At 39.5% G+C, this 13,927-nt stretch overlaps 1 protein-coding gene across 1 annotated transcript in view; it reads right to left on the bottom strand.

The window, feature by feature from the left end:
- MYO16 (myosin XVI) overlaps window positions 1-13,927 on the bottom strand; it is a 2,830,569-nt gene that overhangs the window by 2,265,275 nt on the left and 551,367 nt on the right. The window contains exon 4 of the mRNA XM_078658257.1: window positions 3,297-3,440. Within this exon, the coding sequence (XP_078514383.1) occupies window positions 3,297-3,440 (144 nt within the window). The remainder of the gene's footprint in view (window positions 1-3,296; window positions 3,441-13,927) is intronic.

The following is a 13,927-nucleotide window of genomic DNA, read 5'->3' as shown; positions in this document are numbered from 1 at the left end:
TAACAAAAATGTATTTTAAGTGATCGCAAAAATGCCTTTCTGATGTACAAATCTCAAATTGTTTCCGAACTGCGGTTTGGGATTGCATCTTAATTCTGATTCTGTATTTGGAAGGGGTGTTTTTAGGGTGTCACTTCCAAATACCGAATTGTAGTGGTATATATTAATGTTTTGAGACCTAATTCCAGTCACAAAACATTGATCTTTTACCTCCTCCTCAAAGGAGGTGGTAAGCCATTTGCAAATGCTTCTTTGTGAATGTTTACCAAAGCATTTTAAGAGTATGCAGTGGTACTATGAACTTACTACCTTCCGTAAAAAATATAAAATGTAAATTTTCAATTGTTAAACACATCCTGCTTTCCTTTAGGGAAAATGGTTGCATTACAAATAAAGATTACTTTATTTAAAAGCAATCACAGATATGGTGGTATGCTAACCCCCAACAGACCACCATACCTGTAATGTCAGTCATTCCTAATGGGCTGCAAATTGCAACACAGCTCATTAATAATCTCAAGGTAGGTCTATTTGCGACAAACCTACAAATCACTAATTTAAAAATAAGTTTCATACATTAAATATAGTGATTACCAAACAGTGATTTGAAAAAAACGCTGTTTGGAAATTGATATTCTAAATGTTTGTACATATAAATCTTAGACAGGAAAAAGAAAGAATTTTTGACTTTTACACATTACTGTGGTATTGCTCAGAGTCAAACACTGTATCCCTCATCCGAGTGAAGAGATACCATTCACACTGTGTTGTTGCTTGCAAGCTTGTTGTTGCTTGTAACACTGTGTTGTTGCTTGTAACAGTGATAATTGAAATGATATATGTATTTTTATTGTGAAGATTACCGAAATCAAAGCATTATCTTTATGAACTCTAATTCCAGTAGATAATATATTAGATAATGGGAACTAGATTTTATGAAAAAGAAAATCACAAGCAAACACTACAAAGGCTCCTCTCTAACATTGAATTAAGGAATACCTGTCAAGTATTGCAGTTAACAGGAAACATTTCATTGTGCTTGGCATATGCTGTATTGGGCTCAGCAGGTCGATAACAAAGTCCATCATAGTACCATTCAGTGGTATTTTTAAAATGAGATTGAAACCAGGCTTAAAGTAAAATCCAACATCTCTCTTACAGAAGATTTAACCATAAAAAGAATCATACTTGGCAGCAATTTCAAGTCAAATATGTCCCCTGGAGCACCTGTCACAGTCACTTCTAAAACATAATTCAATTTTAATGGACTCAGAAGTTGTGCAGATCAATGTTAGGCATTACATTCCATGAAAACTTTCCCAGATTATTATTATTTATGAAGCATCATCTGCCATGCAGTGTGTAAAAGGCCCAGAAATGTCAGAATAATTTATTTTCCTAAAGCAACACAATGTGACATTGATGTAGGGCTTGTGAGGTCGAAAATTGTTAACAATCTGAAAACATGAAAAGAGGAATGATCTATAGTAACTACCACTTTGTATGTCAAGTTATTATCCTGGTACCTCAGATCTTTCCAGGAAGCCAGGGAACAGGAATATATATCACAACTACACTAGGGATCACGGCAAATCTGTCAATGTGAATCTTTCAAGTGCTTAGATACAAAACACTACGATTAAATAGGAACATTGAGAAAATATATGTTAACAAAGTATGGCTGTACACATGTATAGTTTAAAATATTCAATGCAATAACTAATACTCCTAAAAATTAATTAATTAATTAGTTAATATAAACGCTTATCAAACAGAAAATGTATACTGTTTCTAAAATTCAAGTTCAAACCACTTGTCTGTTTTCAACGGATTCAATTTTTCTATAGCACACTGTCGAATTTGAACTACCAACACATTTTTACTTTCTCACACACATCTTTATTATTATCTGTAGCCAACTCAATCTCTATAGAAAAAAATATTCCTTCACTCAGACATAGATATCGTTGGCGAATACCTGTTCCAGCAAGTAACCCTCAATAATTTATAGGCCTTCATCCTAAATGGCCTACTTTATATTGTTTACATTTGAAGTGTCTGCTGTATTCAAATATAGTATTGTGTTAATTAGTTTGCTATTCGATTCAAAAGATTCAAGCAGTGGACCAATATAGTATTCTTCGAATCCTTACAATTGTTTTGGTTATCAAACCATGAAAACACTTATGGATGTGTGTTTCTTATTTTTGCATGATGCATGTATAATGTATATCGAGTATAAAAGACTAAAAAACGCATTAAATGGAGAATGAATCTCCTTTTCTCTGTAAAAATATATGATTTCTGCAAGTAACTTGATAGTCTTGGCAGAGTTCTAATTCAGTCCCACTTCTGGAAAACCCTTTTTCATATATTGATTATCAACAGCGGAGACTGTAGCCTAAAGTTTTCATGAATATTGTTTAAATTGATGTTCAAAGTGACCCTATTTCAGTCTGTGTATTATTCTACATATAAGGATTATGTGCTGAGCCAACCAGATTTCTGAGTTAACACCGATAAACATTGCTTTCTTAATACTTTAAATTGCCCTGTTTAACTTTCACTTGGCATTTTCATTGGTTTATTTTGTAAAAAAATTTGAACACATCCGTGAAACAAATGCAAGCCTTCACACAAGTAATTTGGACAAAGCAAATTTAAAACGTAAGCACCAACAACCTGCTGCCGAAGATAAAACCCGGATTACAGTTGATGATATAGTAGCTGCACGCTCAAGATTAGTTTGCTAATGTGTAACTTCCCATGAGACTAATTAAAAACTGTCTATAATAATTTAACAGAAAATCCCACTGATGTTCTTCTCTAACGTGCACCTTTCAATATATTGCCATTCTAGCATTTAGAATGGCGTGTGCAATTATAAACTGTGCCTGCTCTAGCTAGCAGTGTATACATATCAGCACTTATTGAATATTTCTGCATTTAAACTGATGTCCATACTAGCTGGAAATGGAGCCAAGATCCGTAAATATGTAATCTTTCATTCCAAAAAATGCAAGCAATATCTGAATTTCAAAGCAGAATGTGATTAGCAACGGCCCATGTCAAAAATGTGTCTTTCTTGGCATTTATTTACCGCCATTGCCTCGTGTTTATTTAGATTTTGATTTACTTCAATATAATGCCTAGTTCTGAAAGCAGTTGATAAACTTACTTAATTCTGAAAAGCTTTATTAGTGACTAAGATAACTTTGCTATTCTTTGAGAAGTGGCCTTATACTATTTATACCATTAGGTTCAAATTTGCTAAAAGAATAGCAATGCTCACTTACCAGCAGCAGCAACAGGACGATATCAGGGTTATCACATGCACAAGCCACATGCATTGGTGTCCAAAAGTCCTCATCCTGATGATTTACATTTATCCCTCTGTCAATTAGAATTTCAGCAGTAAACACATTATCATAACGGGCACACTAAAAGACAAGAGAAGCAAAGGGATAAGTCTCAGAGAAATCGTATGCACTAACAATAAACACATCTGAGGCTTCTGTATTTTTACTTGTTTCTGTTTTCTATTTTTAGTTTATCACACATAAACTCTTAATAGCAGACTATCCTGTTCCTGGAAATGTCTCGCAATAACAATTCAGGCTGCATAATACAACATATTAGGAAACAGAATGTAAGATAATTGTCTAAGAAAAGAATACGATCAAATTAAAAGTTATTAGAGCATGCAGACACTTTATGACTTCATATAACTTAGGGACATAGTGCAGGTCAAACTGAGGCTGTCTATACCCGTTGCTCCTCATTCCCTAAATTATTTTGCAGCGTGCTGTTGTAGGTTTCTAAGTGGTAACTTAAAGAGACATAGATCACTACTCCAAGAAGCAAAACATTAAAACTGACCTGTCAGAGCAGACACGGAAGAGTATAGAAGTCAAACTGTTTGTAAGCTACTGTAGTGAAGTGTAGGGATAAGGTAACAACTCTGTTAATGGAGTAAATTTAATGAAAGACTGACAAGAAAACGAATGTAGTAGGTTGGTAATCAGTAAAATATTTCAAAATGAGTCCAAGATTTTGTGACAGAAAGAGCATGTGACATTATAATGGAATTTGTATGGGACAGATGTGCCAGCCATACCCTTTTTTTAAAAAGTGGAAAACGTACATTCTTGAAACAAATAGGTGCCACTGACTAATGATTGAAATAAGTATGGTATAATCTGTGGATGCTGTAGACTATGATGATTAATTAGTACATAGGCGTAAAATAAGGAAGCAGAAATGTATGTATAGGGGAGAGTGGAAAAGGTTACAGTTTGGAGACAAGAGGATATATAGAAAAGTTGAGATTGGATGGTTCAGGAACCAAATGGTAGAATTCCAACAAACATAAAATGGGACATGGAGTAGCACACATAAGGAAGTTCATAGAGTTGTGAAGATTTGGCTGGCCTTTAGAGAAAAGAGTTGTGAAGAAATTGGTGATTTGGTTATGAATATGTTAGAAAGACAAAGAACACACTTGAGTTTAGGAGCAGAGTGTGAGCAGAGAGAGAGAGAGCGGAGCAGTGCCAGATCTGCGATCCCGTTCAGAGCACACGGAGCACCGTCACCATTCCGTCACCACTCACTGCAGTGCCGTTGGTCGCAAGCTGCTCGCCGGTAAAGGAACGGGACCTTGGATGCGAGCGGCGCTAACCGAGGGACTGCAGGGACTGCAGTGATCATCGGACAGACTGTGGAAGACGGCGAGGCAAAGCGGCGGGGGTGAAGCGGCAAGACGAGGTGAGGCTCACAGCACCAGCACCAGCGTTTTCGGGAACCCCCCATCTCTGCCATCTCTGCCCCCAGCTCGGCCTCTGCCTCTGTACACGGCCGTTTTTGGTCATATTTGGACATACTCCCCCTGCCTGCCTGCAACAAATGAGGAAGGGGGGGCAGGGGAGAGCCTGTTGTATCACGGATCCCACGCAAGCTGACTGGGGTGCGAGCTGATTCTCCACCAACTTTTCGATCCTTTTATCTTTCGACTCAATGAGCATTGCTGCCTGTGGCGAGCAGAGTGCAGCAGGGAGCTAAAAAACTCAGTGAAACAATAATAGAGTCAGCAGCCAAGCAAAAAGTCATCAGCAAAAAACGAAAGATTTGGCAATTGTTTATTGACACAGCTGCAGCAAGCCCGCGTGGTTGGGAGGCACCCGCACTGGCGGCATTACTGGCAAACAACCTAAACACATTTTTATCGTGTCAACAAGCATTATATGATTTTTTACTGCTCGCATTTTAAGCACTATACTAAGCATTATCAAACCGCCCCTTCGGCCAAAACACGTAACTAATGGTAATATCCTCCTGACACTACTTATCATTCACGGTAGACTCTTGGCAGACTCTTGGCAGACTATTGGCGGACTAACTCCAGACACAGGGCTCCACCTGGCTTTACCAAATACCTGGTAAAACTGACTTCCAAAAGTGACTTTCAAAGCCAGCAGTTACCACACCTCTCACGCTACACCTCGCTAGACTCCGCAAACCGCAACCGCATCTCGCTATCCTCCCTGACGGCAGCTATTCCGATTAGAGGGGCAGACAGTCTTGGGAGGAGGGGGAGTGTAGGTGGAGTGGGATTTGGAGGAGAAGTGGCAGAGGTGGCACAACGGACACCAGGATACCAGGGCACCAGGACACCAGGACACCAGGCTGCCAGGTTTAATCCTATTAAATAGACTTAAAGAATGAGATCTGGAAAAGTGCGTCTCAATATAAGTGCAAGGTCAAGAAAAAAGTAGAAAAAGGAAGAGGATGGCACAACAAAGAGAGAGACTAGTGTCGGCACCTGAGCTAACAACCCCTAGTTCAAAACAAAGTAATATAGGGATCCAAAAATTATTTTTTCTAAAGGACCCCATGACGTCAACTTACGGGCAAACGCAGGAACAAGCCCTCCAATCAAGCCCAATCACACCGGCACCATGTGTAAAAGAGAATGTGCAGCTACAATCAAATAGTATAAAGAAGAAGAATAAGGATTCACAGGACACTCATAGTGAGAGTAGTCCAATTAATAATCCACCTGACCAGAAACAAATCTCTCAGTCTTTTGTCAAGCAAAAAAGTAACATTGTCTGTGGCAATTCCATTGTGGTAATACCCCAAATAAATAAGAACCACTCCCAATCTCATGAAAGAGATAAGGAAATAAAGTCCATGGACAAGGGCAAGGTGGAAGAAGCAACACCAAGGAGTAAATCGGTGGTGGGGCAAATTGCCGCACAGGATGACTCATGGCCAACCTCCTTCTCCCTACCTGACGACATAAGCTTGGGCATACAAACAGGAATGGAAAAAATCACCCAATCTCAGTTACAAGCACACCTAAAGACCAGCCAAGGTCCGCATGCCAATTATAGATCACAAGAACATGAGAAAAACGGACCAGGGTGTAACGGAAGACTGGAATCTACACCATTGCATCCAAGTGTCAACTCCCACGAACGGGACAAAGGCCAAAATAAAACTAAAGGATGGACAAACAACAACTTAAACCAGGAATCTCCAATTACGATATCTTCAATGAGCAGGACAGACGAAGAATTAGATGTCCAGGAAACACAGCCCAAAGAAGAAGATAAGTCCCCATGGAGCAAAACATTATTAAACACCTTAGACCAGGCAATCAAAGCACTGAACTTCCAGTCGGATAAAATGGACGTTCAAATCGACTTAATAAATCTCATAGCGGGCCATATTTCAGGCATAAACACCAGGTTGGACCACATGGCAACCCTGCTTCTAGGGAGGGTTGATAAGGGATTTCGCACAGAGACTATCCAGCCAAGCTGTGCATGTGGCAAACTAGTGGATAATATGTCAAATTTACCAGTAATATTAAATGACATACTAATGGCGGTTCAATCATCAATGGATACAAAACTTAACACCAAAACTATGAGCAATACTGAGGCAATAAAATCTGATGTTGAAATTGGAAGCCAATACATATTAAGAGATTCTACCCAAAACAGCTATGTAGAGGAAGAAATAAGCAAGCTATGTAAAGAAAAATCTGACAATGAAGCAGGTCAAACAGAGGAAGCACAACACGCAATAATCCATACTAAAGTCAAGTTAACAAAAAGACAAAGAAAGCGCGCAAGGAAAGGGAGGGTTCAACTTAAATTCCAACCTTCAACAGATATTCATACCTATCCTATCTTTCATCATACCGCTATTAGGAAAGTTAAACCAGCTTCTGAAGTAACTGTCTCAAAACATATTTACACGCCCCCGGACCAATCAACCCAGTCAAATGCTGTGAATGGGACCAGACTGATTAGAGAATTCCCACCCCTCCAAACCTCCCCAAAACCAAAACAGATACAAGGGATTATACAACCAAATAGTCAGATAAAGAAACAAAAAAAAAACAGGAACTCAGGATAAAGATAAGATTCAAGATGAGACTGACGAAAGGGTCTTAACTAAAGAAGCCAGTATAAATCAGATAGTAACGATCCACCAGATAGACGAAACGCAATCACTCCAGGTCAAACCAGCAAACCAGGAAACAAGGTACCAAAATGGTCCAATCTTCGTGGATACCAAACAAAATATAATAGATAAATATAACCAAAGTCAATCCATAATAAGAGCAGATGAAAAGGTAAATAAAAGAACACCAATAAAAATTAATTCAAACGAAGAAGGACGAACCTGCAGTATTTATCAAGCAAACAAACAAACAAGGTGTACTCACATACTACAAAACTCGAACATCGACAAAAATACGGACAGGATTAATGAACCAATCACCTACCTTAAAAGAACAGACGGTTCATATGAAGAACTAATAATAAAAACACTGAGTCAAAGGAGAATAATAACCGTAAATGGGGAAACAACATAAAATACAAATTTAGAAGAAGATACACAAGCTAAAACGAGCTCACAATCACAAGCAGAAACAAACAATAAACTGGCATTTATACCGGAATACCAGACTTTGGGGCCCCAAGACTTTCTGAATAGAGGTAATATAATGCGGCTATTAAGAGAAATCCCAGAACTGAACGACATAGAATCCCAAGATCTTTTGTCTGTAGAATCTAGGTGCACAAAAAATATGTCAGAGGTAGAAGAGTCCTTAACCACCTGGTCATCCAAAGACATAGTTGATAGAATACTTGAAATGAGTTTGTCTTTTGAAGCCTGGGGCATAGCACTGAGTCGAGACGAACGGAAAAAATATCCATTTCCACTTTTAAAAACCTTAACCATAGGTAAAAAGAAAAAGGCAGAGGGGAACACCCAAAAATCATGTCTAAAAGGAGCGTGTGCGGTATCTCCGCAAAAAAACATAACACAAAGTAGACATGAAAATGCAGTGGCGCAAGGAGGCGCTCAGGAACAGATAACTGATTGGTCCTGGGTGGCATCGGCTTTGAGCAATAAATGTTCCTAACATGTCGAGTCATTTAAAAGAAGATACAATATTACATCCACGGATAATAGCTGATAACCAAAAGGAATCCATTGCTGCAAACCCACACACGATCAGCCTCTGTTCCTGGAACGTTCACGGTTTTAATAGTATGTGGCATGACCACGAAACCGCAAACTTCTTGGATCAACACGACTTAATACTGCTACAAGAAACCTGGAACCTGCGCCAAATCCCCATCCCGGGCTTATCGAGTTTCACGTCCTCGCCGAAAAACTCTCTAACTTTGGTCACCCTAGAGGAGGCTTATCAACGTATATCGCCCAACAATACAGATGACATACGAAAGAAGTAGACACTGTGGTAAACTGGATACAAATAATAAAACTTACGGAGAAGTTGGTCCCTGGTTCAGGTTCTTGCAATCTACTATTGCTCAACGTTTATGTTCACCCGGAAAAGAAGGAGAAAAATGAAAAACTGATTACACTACTAACCTTGATCAGGGCCTTGCAAATCACTCACGAGTCGCACTCCATGATTATATCAGGTGATTTTAATAGCAATCTAACAAAAGATGACAAAATAACTCAAGCTCTTGAAGAACTGTGCCTTTTTATCCTAAATAAGAAAGATAGTGGGGATAGTGGTATACCTATAACTTTTTTAAGCGGTAACCGAAAGTCAACAATAGACTTCACAATACTGAGCAAAAGCCTGATATCGATGGTGAGTGCATTTTCAGTGGTGCAACGCGTGGAAAGTGATCATTTTCCTCTAATTACTAAAATGAAAATGTTGGTCACCAAGACGGAAAAACAAAACACCGTCATCCAGCATACCGAAAAATTCAATCTACGCAAACTGAAATGGGGAGGAAAGGATATAAAAACCAACAATGGACAAATTCAAAAATGAAATGCTTAGTCTAACATCAGAAGAAAAAGAAAATCCGGTAAAAACATGGGAACATCTATGTGAAGCAGTAACAAGAAATCCCCCAATTACAAATCAAAATTCAAAAAGATTCAATACTGGGAAAAAGCCTTGGTATACAATCACCCTGAGGGAAGAAAAAAGAAAAATCGCACGAGAAGTCCGCAAGCAGATAAGATCATGCTAAGTAGCGCAAAAACATTGTACCAAGAGGAAATGTGGACTAACTTATTAATCGCTGGTAAACACAAAAACGCCAGAACATTTTGGGGTATTATCAACAAAGTGACAATGGGGAACACCCTAAGACAGGAGACAGGAGGCAGGTATCGGAGAAAGTACATGGACCCATCATGTTGAAAACAGGTTTATCGACAGGATGGATGGTGAAAAAAGGCACTGTAAACCGGAGTGCAAAGTATGCACTAGAAACTTTGAACATGCAGAAACTATCCTAGGGAAAGGAGAGAATCCACCAGAAGAAAAGCTGAAGCAATCTTTGGGTAGTGGAAACGAGAACAAACCTGAAAACAGACTGTCTAGCAAATCAGAAAAACTAGTGAACGCCGTGCCCAACACCCTAGTAACAACAGACCAGCTTAAAGCCATAATAAATCGCCTGAAAAAAGAGGGTGCAGCGGGTCCAAATGGCCTTCCAAACTCTATCTTTAAATATTCACCTGAATTCTGGGCAGAATACTTAACACCACTCTTTAATTTAATTTACAATCAGAACAAACTTCCAAGATCCTGGAATGGGAGCATAATTCACCCCATTTTCAAACAAGGAGATCACAACGAGCCGGGGAACTACAGGCTGATATCGCTAATGGATGTCGAGGCAAAATTATACGGATCATGCCTACTATCACTTCTTCAGGACTGGATGGAAGATACGAACATAATACCAATGTTCCAAACTGGTTTCCGGCCAAGGACGGGTACACTAACAAACCTAATAACCCTGGCGCTCTTGAAAGAAAAAGCTGAAAAAAGGAAGACAAGACTGTATGCTTGCTTTATAGACCTGCGAGCAGCCTTTGACAAAGTGAACAGAACCCGGCTATGGGAAAAACTAAGATCATGGGGTATCCCGAAGAAGCTATTGGAGGCTATTATAGTCTTGTACAGCAATACCTGGGCTCGAGTAAAACTGGGAGACGGTAGCACCGTAACGGCCGAAATAAGAACACAACAGGGCTTAAAACAAGGCTGTGTACTGGCCCCAAGTTTATTCAACCTGTACATGGCAGATATTGTTAGCCACATGGAGGTCGGGGAATGCCACCCACCCCACATGTCAAAAATCCCTATCCCTTTCCTGCAGTATGCAGATGACATTGTTGTTCTGAGTCAAACACCGATAGGCCTGCAAAGATCGATCAACAATTTGACAACTTATTTGGAACACGAATGTTTGGAACTGAATAAAGACAAAACTAAAGTTGTCCATATTGTGGATCAAAAAAGCCAACATTCAAATGGTATGCAAATAGTTCCCCAATAAAGGAGGAAACATCATACAAGTACTTAGGTTTGAAATTGGGGCGAGGGCCGACGAATAAAGAACATAAAATCGATCTAAAAGCTAAAGCACAGTCTCTGATCTACGCATACCGGCAATTACAAAAAAAACGAAGTTGTCCAAATTATACACACCTGCTGAAAGTGATAAAAGCACAAACCCTACCGTCCTTGTCATACGCACTGGCCACCTGGTGTGGCAAAGAAGCAGGGCTGTTAAACAGCCTACAAACAAAAGTATACAAGGCAGTTTTAAACCTCCCAAAATCGTCGGCACCGGCGCAGGTTCGTCTAGAATTTGGCCTTCTAAATCAGAAGTTTTGCAGTATGGGAACCTTTGTGAAACTCTGCCATAAAATACGCATGTCGGAAGACAATTCATTGGACAACCTGTGCTGGAAAGAAATCGACACCCAGTAGAAACAGCACGTTCCAAACAGTTGGTGAGGCTATCTGTCTCAATCCCTGAACTGTATAGGAATTGAAGAAACTTGGGACACGAGGCCAGATAGACATACTTTTGACAAAATTGCAAACAACGCGGTCAAATGGGAATTCTACCTGGAAGACAAAATAAATACCGCAAAAAGACGACACGGGTGGACTGTGATAAATTCATATTCCGGGATAAAACCACAGACCTACCTAGAAAGCCACTTTAATAGTTCCCTAAAACAAAGATATATGAAACACCGACTAGGACTACAGTTTTCAAAGGATTTGTTACCATCCGGGAAAAATTGTCACACTGACCCCCATTGTCGTTTATGTGGATACCAAAATGAAACATTAACGCACTTACTATGTGTTTGCCCGGCGCTTAAGGATTTGAGGAGACGGCTTTTAAAGAACATTTTTAACAAATTGAACATTCGGACTTGTAGGCAAGCTGTAATTCGATGGCTAGACGGATCATGTCCTATGTTGGCCTGCAGGGGGGTCAAATATATGATGAAAGCTCAATCTCTCTTGCAGCAAGCTGAACATGGAATCACACCACCAAACTGAAATATATGACATTTACTTTGTCATTTGATAAACAGTTCTATTTGCCAATATTTTAACACGTGTTAATGTGTCCTATGATGATCTAAATGCATTTTGTAATAATTTTTAATAATTTTATACAACAAAAAATTGACTTGAGTCTAGGAACTAGATAGTAGTGGAGGAAACTAACCAGTATTTTCAAGTTTAAGGCCTTGGTTATTTGATGACTGACTTTATGGTGTCAAGGAACAATAGTAAAAATGTAGGTATTAGAGGGTGTGGCTAGTTTACCATTTTTGAAGATATAAGTGCATGAAGTTTTGATGCATGAAAAGAGAATAATTTAAGTTTGAATCTGGGGGGTTCAAGGAGTGTCTGTTTGGATGGCACACATCAAGGTAATGGCAGTAGTTAATTTGGTCAAGAGCGTCAACAAGGGGTATGTAATGATGGGTAGAGTTGTAGTGTAGTTCCTATATTCCCAATAGGCTCTGCGCATTGGAATAACATAAACGATAGTTTAGACGTAGGTTGGTAATCAGTAAAATATTTCAAAATGAGTCCAAGATTTTGTGACAGAAAGAGCATGTGACATTATAATGGAATTTGTATGGGACAGATGTGCCAGCCATACCCTTTTTTTAAAAAGTGGAAAACGTACATTCTTGAAACAAATAGGTGCCACTGACTAATGATTGAATTAAGTATGGTATAATCTGTGGATGCTGTAGACTATGATGATTAAGCAGTACAAGGCGTAAAATAAGGAAGCAGAAGTGTATGTATAGGGGAGAGTGGAAAAGTTTACAGTTTGGAGACAAGAGGATATATAGAAAAGCTGAGATTGGAAAGAGGATGGTTCAGGAACCAAATGGTAAAATTCCAACAAACATAAAATGGGACATGGAGTAGCACACATAGGGAAGTTCATAGATGTGAAGATTTGGCTGGCCTTTAGAGAAAAGAGTTGTGAAGAAATTGGTGATTTGGTTATGAATATGTTAGAAAGACAAAGAACACACTTAAGTCTAGGAACTAGATAGTAGTGGAGGTAGCTAACCAGTATTTTCAAGTTTAAGTCCTTGGTTATTTGATCACTGACTTTATGGTGTCAAGAACCAATAGTAAAAATGTAGGTATTAGAGGGTGTGGCTAGTTTACCATTTTTGAAGATATAAGTGCATGAAGTTTTGATGCATGATGTAGGAGAGTAGGGTCTGCTATCCTATGGTCACCCCAAATTTTTGCTTTTTGCTTCACTGGTTTTCGACTACTGAGGCTGTGGGCCTGCTAATCAGACCCCCAGCCTGCTGTTCTCTCTCTAAATTATTGATACATGTGCTATAGGTACATACCACAATTGGAAATGGACTCCTTGTCAGCCCCTGTACCATGCACTATAGGTGCTCAAGGCATAGGTACCACCAAGGCCTACCAGGGGCTGCAGCATATCTTTTGCCACCCCTGGCTGGTTCTTAAATTGACACAACTGGCTGATCACTCAGCTGGGGCAAGGTGGTGTAATCACCCCTTGCTTAGATATAGTATACCTATATCTAAACCTATATCTGGACACATATAAACCTGTGAGCCACTCCTAAGGAAGGCCTTATCAATTCTGGAGGCAGAGTGCGTGGTTTAATGTGAGATGGAGCTCTAGCATGAGCTGAGCCTGTCTGAAGCCGTGGGGATCAAATCCCTAAGCTGTTTCAGGATAATGCCATACCATATACTATTAAGTGCATTATAATCCTCGCGGTTATATAGCAACTTTGGTTTGGCTTTATCAAAACATGTCGTGTAAGGTGTCATACGATTTGGAATACTATCCCCTCGCCAGTTCTGGCGACGGGTATAGCATTCCACCCCTCTAGAGGGGTAAGACATGTTACTTTACTGAAATGCGGTTAATTTCTAAAAGGGCCTCAGATCCACAAAATGGATGCTTCTGCCACAGACACAAGTCTGACCCCCTGAAGCTGACCGAAACTCAGCCAAAGGGGCCTGGACAAAGGGTTTCCTGTCGCCGGGAGGTGTCACCCCCCCCAGACAGGA

This window comes from Lissotriton helveticus, chromosome 8, assembly GCF_964261635.1.
Source record: "Lissotriton helveticus chromosome 8, aLisHel1.1, whole genome shotgun sequence".
Taxonomy (NCBI): Eukaryota; Metazoa; Chordata; class Amphibia; order Caudata; family Salamandridae; genus Lissotriton; species Lissotriton helveticus.
The sequence above is the reverse complement of the archived record's forward strand: the minus strand, read 5'-3'. Positions and strand labels throughout refer to the sequence as shown.